Here is an 8,141-nt window from a genome sequence, read left to right on the forward strand (position 1 = left end):
CACAAAATGGCGGCGGCCGTGAGGGCGCCCGCCGGAGCGAAGGGCCGGGGCGGCGGGCGGCGGGGCGCAGAGGGCCCGGCGGCGCGGCGCTGAGGAGGCCGCCCGGCCCGCCGTCCCCTCGCCACCTCGTGACGGGCTCCGGCCGCCCCGCCGCGGCGGGGAGGGGCTGCAGCGGCCGGCCGCAGCCGGGCCGAGGTGGTGGTGGCGGCGGCGGCGGGGGGTGCCCTGCCTGGCGTCTGCCGGCCCCGGGCATCGGCGATGAGCGGCGCCGCGGAGGCGCGGCAGCTGGAGGAGCGGCTGCGGGAGGCGGCGGCGCTGGGGGACGTGGAGGAGGTGCGGCGGCTGCTGGGCGCGGGGGCGGACATCAACTCCCGCAACGAGATCAACGGCTGGTGAGGGGCGCCGGGGGCGGCCCGGGCAGGGCCGGGGGCGGCGGGGCCGGGGGCGGGAGTCGGCGCCGGTCCCAGCGCGCTGCGGCGGGGAGGGGAGTAAAGTGCCTCCTGCCGGGGAGGGGGTCGGGCTGCCCGTTCGCGGAGGCAGGCCCGGAGCTCGGGGTTGTTGTCGGGCCCGGCTCCCTGCTGGGGAGGGGGGGGGACGGGACCGGCCCTGCCCTTGCCTTGCACGGGGTGTCGGGGCAGACGTGTGTTGGGCTGGGGGTCCCCCCGTGTGAGGCTGGGCACCCCTCCTTAGGCGTCGGGAGAGCTGCTCTCCTGTTTCTTAGTTTTCCTGTTGACAAAAAAGGAAATGCTAATCTCGGGAGGCTTTGAGATTTGCTCCTAAAGAGGATCATCGTAAAAGGAGGCCACCCTCCTTCCACCCGTCACTAGGGGTTTGCTGGAGGACCTCTTCTGAAGTCGCTGTGTCCACCAACACTGTTAGGACAGCGGTGGAGAGTCACTCTTTACGCTCTAGCGAGGCAAAGGAGGGCCTTGCCCCGCGGAACTTACAGTAGATTCATCGCTTTTAAAAAGTGATGCAATGAAGGAAACTTTATTCCCGGTTATTTATTGTCGCTCTACATGCAACTCAGGTGAATTAGGATGGGCATGTTAGGAGGAGCCGGGGCGATAGAGATCTGAGGCTGACGGCACAATCCCTCTGCTTCCTTCCCTGCAGGACCTGTTTGCACTGGGCCTGTAAGCGGAACCATGCTGAAGTGGTGTCCTGCCTGCTGGGTGCTGGTGCAGATAAGCAGATCCTCACGGCTAAAGGAGAGCTGGCTGCACAGTTAACTTCGAAACCAGACATCCGGAAGATTTTGGGAGGTACTGTTCCCATCTTAAAAGTCATCTGGAATTCTTGGCCTAAAGAGAAAAGCATTTTTAGTGCTTTTATCTGAGGCAGTAGATTGACAAAACTTTGCCTAGGACTATTGTATCTCATTAGATAGCGCTGATTTATAACTGTAATTCATACTCAGGGAAATAGACTTGGGGATTTCAGGTAGGAAGGCCTTTTATTCTGAGCTGTGTCATCAAGAGATTGAAGAGCTGTATACTTTGGGAAGTGTGCTGCTGCAGTCCCATTTGCTCTCATTAAGCAGAAGGTAGCATGCAGGCTGCAAATGGAGGCTTTCAGAATTGTACAATTTGACTGTTGTCTGACTGTAAGAAATCTTACAAATCCACTCAAAACAACTGCAGCATTTCAGAATTTGAGGCTTCTGAGCATTTTGTTATACTGTGACTTGCAGTATGATTAATTTTTTGCCCCATAATTCTGTCATCTTACACTTTTCATATGCACAGCAAGCCTAGATGGATGTGACACTCCTTGAACACTGCCAGTGCCTATTTCCACCAGCATCTAGGTACTGTGCTCCAGATTAAAATTTTTAAGTGCTTCACCTTTGGAAATGTTGATCTTCTCTCTTCTGCTAATTGCACTTAAATGGCTCTCCACAATTACATACTCTTACATCAACAGTGCAGTTATCTTAAATGAAGTTGCAGCTAAATCACGAGTAAGGTGACAACAGCCACAACTGAAGGAATGCCATGTTCTTTGCATGAGCATTTTGTTTTCTTTGAGCAAGGTGCTCATCTCTTGGACTTAGTTCATGGCAAATGACTTGCATTCTGTTTTTAAAAATCTAAACTGTCAAGACCGTGTGTGAATGAACGCTGTTCATAGTTGCCTTATTTTTCTGTCCGTTAAGTTTTCATGTGTTTCCTGGGGAATAAACACGTATCACTTATATTCTCCTAAATGTTTTTTATTCTGGAAGTGTAGTGCTATTGAGCAATCTTTCTGAACTGCTTTGACATTAATATTAATGTCCTGTAATCCTCAGTCAGGCAAGAATGTCATTTACTGCAGTCATTTAAGCCAGAGAAGAGTTGGCTTGAGTATTCTATCAAATTGTCACTTACCTGAAGAAATACTCGGTTTCATTTGTTGGCATGGGTCATAATAAACTGTTTACAGCAGTGTTATTAAAACCCTTGTAAAATGAGATTTAGTGAAGAACTACGGGTCATACAGTTATTTTTTTCCCCACTTTGCTTTTAAAAAACACAATACGTTGTAGAAATTTGTAGATTTTTCTTTCATTTCACAGCTACTTGCTTTCCAGGTCTTACATGCTTATGATACATTAGTATCATCCTTTGATTACCTCAGAATGTGATGTAGTTTTAAGACACAATGGAAAACTAACTATATTCAAAATGAGAAAGATCTATCCAATAATGTGGTGGTTTTTTTTTCTCTCTCCATTCCCCTACCCCCCATTTTTGAACTTCATTAATAGAGGAAGAACCTGAATGTCAAGGAGTGAAGGATTTAAGTTTGCCAATTGTTGCAAACTACTTGGCCAACCCGCCATTCCCTTACGTTTACACTGAAGAAAGCATTCCAGGCAGCTTGGCAGAATCCCAGAATGAAAGTGCTTCCACCTCTTCCGCTTCCCAGTGTGAAACTAGTCCTTGTTCATCAGCAACTCAGGTTGAAAGCATACGCACACCTACGTCATGCAACAGCGAAGATGATTTCCCCGCACTAGACGCTGCAGAACAGCTGCCCGCCCCGTCAGCAACTATCGCAGCACCAAAATCCATCAAGCCTGAAGTACAGAACGGCCCCGTTTGCCAGCCGCCCTTGCCTCACAGCAGAGGTCTGTTCTCTCCGGTAGCATCCAAACAGGCTGTACCTCTGCAAAGCGACAGTTCACCTACAGGTCCCGCGCCGACGTTTCAGCCCTTTTTCTTTACTGGAACTTTCCCATATAACATGCAAGGTAATGAAGAGTAATTTCCCATCCGTCTATTGTATTTCGGTTCCATGTTTTCATTAATGGGTGAAAGATAAAGAATCATTCTATTTTCAGACTCGTGGAATAGAGGCAGAGATGTTGAATTCTTCGGCCAAAAGTACCCAGAACTATTTTTTTCTGCCCTGCTAAGTAAAATAACTGTTATACTGTATTTTAAACACAGTAATACTTTGCAAACCAATGGAAAGATCAGTCCAAGCAACATAAAAATTCAAATTTTGCACTATATAATATAGCATCAAATGCATCTCTGGTAACAACTTTGTGACTGGATGGATCGGATTTTTAACATTGTAAACATGGTTCCCCTGTGTATTTCTTGCTGTTGAAATGGAAGCTTCTATTAACTGTACAGTATTTCTCAGTGAGATAATAGGTATTGTATTATAAAACCTGAATTCAAAAGATAATAGTAAATACTTCAATGTTAGGTTTGGGTTGATTTTTTTTTTTTTTTTTGAGGAAAAAAATCCTTTTAATCTTTTTTTCAATCAGAACTTGTGCTTAAGGTGAGAGTCCAGAACCTCAGAGACAATGACTTCATTGAAATTGAACTGGACAGACAAGAACTGACCTATCAAGATCTGCTCCGAGTGAGTTGCTGTGAATTGGGTGTTAATCCGGAACAAGTAGAGAAGATCAGAAAATTACCTAATACACTAGTAAGAAAGGTAAGAATTGAACACGGAGATTAATTTGACTTTGCAGACATCAGAGAAGGTATTTTTGAAAAAAGATGGGCAAAACATGGCCTTGTTAAAAAACAAAAACTGACTTAAGCTCACAAATTCAAGAGGATGTTGGACTTAAAACTTCATCATAACTTACTTAAAAATATTTTTGTCAAAATAGACTATTTCAGCTCCTAAAGTGCACGAAACTATTACAGCTTGATTTATTTTTTTTTTAATATATCGGAAATGGTGCATTAGTGTGCTTTTAACATAACTGCCATGTACTACTTCACTATTTGCTTGCCTAAAAAGAACAAACAGTGAGGGGGGGAAAAACCCCACAAATTGGCATGTGAATCATTTAAAGATAAGGCTGTTAACAAATGAACATGCTCTTCTGTTCCAAAAATACCTATTGTGAAGGTCTGTAAATGAAATGCATTTGGTCACAACTCTTAGTTAAGTGACATGCACAAACACAGTCAAATCATAATGAGGTTCAAGGAGAAAAAAAGGTACAGTTGAAGGAGGAAAAAAAAACCCCAAACATGCTTTGAAAGGAAGAGCATATACTGCTAGGATTTTTTTCTTTCATTTATTCTTATCATTGAGTGTGACCTCTCTGGCATTTTAGTTTTTACTTCCTTCAGCTATTATTATAAATAATAATAACCAGATATGTTTAGAAGGAATGCATAGTTCTGTCTGTTCTTTGAAAGGACAAGGATGTTGCCAGACTTCAGGACTTCCAAGAGCTGGAGTTAGTTCTTGTGAAAAGTGACAGCTCTCCTTTCAGAAATGCTGCATCAACTTTGACTGAGAGACCGTGCTACAACAGCAGAGCATCAAAGCTGACTTACTGACTCTTCTAGATATATCTACTGTACGAAAACCTGGTAATTATATGCTGCTGCCTTTTAAAGGCAGTGAATTAAGCGTGTGTAAAACCTTAAGTTATTGTTAGGGTTACTATTTTAACTAATAGTTTATCTTTTGTATTTAATATCCCCTTTACTTTTATTTTTTTACTTGATACTGTATTCAGATAAGGGATACCTCATTTGTCTACTAAAATCACATGCTTCCAATGTATTTCAATGAAGTTTATTGGTTGTATTTGGCAACAGAGGGCAGGAAAGACTTAATTATTGATAGGCCAAGTATGTTGAGTACTCCCACTCTTTGACCAAGTAAGACTCATGGAAAAGAGATTCAGGAAATCGCGTGTGTGTGTGTATGTGTGTGTATATATATATAGTTTTTAAACTTCCTGGTTCAGTTAAACATCAGAGGGTATCTATCTGGCATACAATGAACAGTTGCTCTCTAAAAATGTAAAACTTGCAAGTCCTTAATCTCTTGCCCCTTCACAAAGACTTACCCAGATGTGTTGTCTTGCCTGCTGGGGATAGAAATATTTAATGCTCTGAAGTGACAAGAAAAATTTTCATGGGGCTGAAAATAAGTAAGTGGAGTAAGAGTGTCCACGTTTAAATGTTTCTTTCCCATATGAGAATACTGTAACTTAAGTGATAGCATCCCTCCACCTCCACAAAAAAATATGGAAGCCCCTCTCTTAATTAAGGAGCATTTAAGTCACAAAGCAAGTTAAAGTGCCCTTTCAAAAGAAAGCCCTTATGTTTCAGGAGCTAGGGAGGAGATCACAAATCTCTGTCCATGGTTTTATTTATTTATTTTCCCAACGATGCGAGGAGACTATGCATTACTGACACCAGAAGTCAGTACTGTTAAGGTGGGTAACTTCTTTATGGCCCACCCTCACAGACCAGTTACAGGACGTGTGGTTAGCTTCTGCTGTGTGAGGAGCAGAAGCACAACAGTATACTCGTGAGGTATCACAACTGTAAGGAGCATACCATGCTCTTGATTAGCCATACTAAACTGGAAACATCCACCATTAGCAAATAAATAACCTGTAACTTTACATGTTGCACAGTCTACTATCACCTTTACATAAGTGTCCAAAGTTTTAGCCAGGTGAGTACCAAAAGGGCTGAATGCCTCCAGGTGCTTTCAACTGAATTTTTTTGGGGGAAAAAAAAACCCAACCCAGACTCTGGTTAAGCTACAGACTGCTTAACTTGCACTTAAGCAAGTCAGTAATGAAAACATCCATCTGTGGTTTTATGAATGGCAGAAGTCAGTCATCATTAAAACACACCTTGACGTCATTCCCTTTCAGTCCGAACAAAGTATTTAAGTCACAGCATTGCTGGAGTATTAACAGCCTGCAGCTTTTCCTGTTAACATGCTAATCTGCAAAGTCACACCTTAGGAGGCTTTTTCTTTTCTTTTGTACCAAAAACTACAATGATGACCTTTGCACCAAAAACCTTAATTGGGCACTGGGGTAGGTGGAGGAGTGAGGGACTTTTGACTTGTTTTTTTCTGGACTTGAGCTGCTTCCCAACCCCCACCCCCAATAGTATTGATTTTCCTTCCATCTCCGCTTTATTAAGCTGCACTAGAGCAGAGTTTATGCACAGCTAATGCAGCGTTTGTTGTTGTTGATCTGGATTGTAGTGTTGACATTCAGACCATAGATAGTACAATCAACATGTTTTGGTAGGAGCAGCATGGCTGCCACCCTATCTTAGCTTCCTGCAGCACACATGCTTTATCCTTGAAGTGGCTCCTCCAAGCGAGGTAAGTAAAAGCACGCATGTCTGAAGAACATAGAAACCCCTTCTGCCAGCAGAAGAGACGCTTGACTCTGGGTTCAGGATTGCATCACGTTACTTAGGCTTAAAATTCTTGCTTAGTGCATTCAAAATAATTATCATCCTTTCCCACTTGCTCCATATAACCTCTTACTAGTTACTTAAACTCTGCTGACTCCCTGTTCTCAGGCCCAGCCCTTCTCTATCCAGGAGTTGGGCTACTTTAAAGCCCAATTCAACTCCTGGTAAGCTCAAGACTGTGACACAGTATGAAGTAAAATTTCCTAACTATGGCTCCCGCTTTGTTTTTCTTGTAGGACAGGAAAGGAGTTTTTATTTTAACAATTGTACATTTATCTTTTCAGCATAGCTTGGAGGCTAGTTCAGATTATGTGCAATAACTGTTTGAAAAACAGTAGTAGTTAAATGGCTCAAAATTAAGAGTACCTAATTTCTTTTCAGTTCCTTTGTTTAGGAAATCAGCATAAAGACTGCCTCCACTAATTACTGAACATTCAGCTACAGGAGCAGCTGGTTTAAAAAAAGCTTTATTTGCTCTAGTTTCCACCAAGAATAACTGTTAATGTGATAAGACTAAAACTTTAATCATGATCTGACTGTAATAATAACAGTAAGTCTATGCATTCAGAGAAATATTTTTGTATGTTTTATGCAGTTTGATAAACTCTAAGGCACACTAGTTATGTTAACTGGTTTTTTTGGTTTGGTTTTTTTTCTTTTCTTTGAACAATAAAGGGTTGGTATGACAACTGAAACTAAGTTTACAAAACTTACTGTTCTTCCAAGGACAACTTTTGTTTGCACTACAAACTTGTACTGAACTGACATTGCTACTCTTCACTTATATTAAAGTATCTGTTGTTTCAAGTACCTAGATGTCTTCCTTTTTCGGCGGGTGGGTGTGGGGGGATGATACATGGCACTCTAGAGGGGACAGGACACTAAAATTTTAAACACAACTTTGAAAAATGATGGGCCAGTACATTTTCAAAAGACTGTCAGGCTGTCAAAACCACTATGGAGAAAGCATGTAGGAGGTGCTTACTTAAGCTACTTGCTTTTTGCTTAGCATTCCTAGAAAAGCTGAGATTATATTTATCTTGGGCTCAGGTGCTGAAGATGGCACTTTTCACAGATGAATCTGTTGTGCAGACACTCCTTACAGTCAAATCTGAAGGTTGTTACTAAGAAAGGCACTATGCTTCCTATGCTCTGAAAGATAAGACTTTTTCCTTCATCTTCAGTGCACTAGGGAAAGATTCCATCATCAGACATGTCAGAATCTGAATCTCAGTCTAATTTACTACGAGGTACCTCATTTTATCATTTATACCTCTGCAAAATAAGGAAGGGAAAATGCTAGTCCTGTAACAAGTATGTGCAACAGAAGGTAAAAGACAAACATTTTAGCCACTGGAAGAAGTAACACACTCAGGCAGCAGCTGAATCACTTCTCTTACACAAGTTTCAAAAGGAATAGGTGTTCATACA

General features: G+C 42.7%; 1 protein-coding gene across 2 annotated transcripts; it reads left to right on the top strand.

Moving 5' to 3' along the window:
- LOC142038724 (ankyrin repeat domain-containing protein 40-like) lies at positions 1 to 7,520 on the top strand. Of its 2 annotated transcripts, none has more exons than XM_075044417.1 (5): positions 1 to 392; positions 1,117 to 1,265; positions 2,753 to 3,238; positions 3,770 to 3,945; positions 4,668 to 7,520. In XM_075044417.1, the coding sequence occupies exons 1-5, from the start codon at positions 259 to 261 to the stop codon at positions 4,809 to 4,811; spliced, it is 1,089 nt and encodes a 362-aa protein (XP_074900518.1). In that variant the 5' UTR covers positions 1 to 258; the 3' UTR covers positions 4,812 to 7,520. The 2 variants fall into 2 exon arrangements, with proteins under 2 accessions (XP_074900518.1, XP_074900519.1); XM_075044418.1 differs by having other exon boundaries at positions 4,745 to 7,520.
- Positions 7,521 to 8,141: the final 621 nt, after the last annotated feature.

Source organism: Buteo buteo, chromosome 13 (genome assembly GCF_964188355.1).
Source record: "Buteo buteo chromosome 13, bButBut1.hap1.1, whole genome shotgun sequence".
NCBI lineage: Eukaryota > Metazoa > Chordata > Aves > Accipitriformes > Accipitridae > Buteo > Buteo buteo.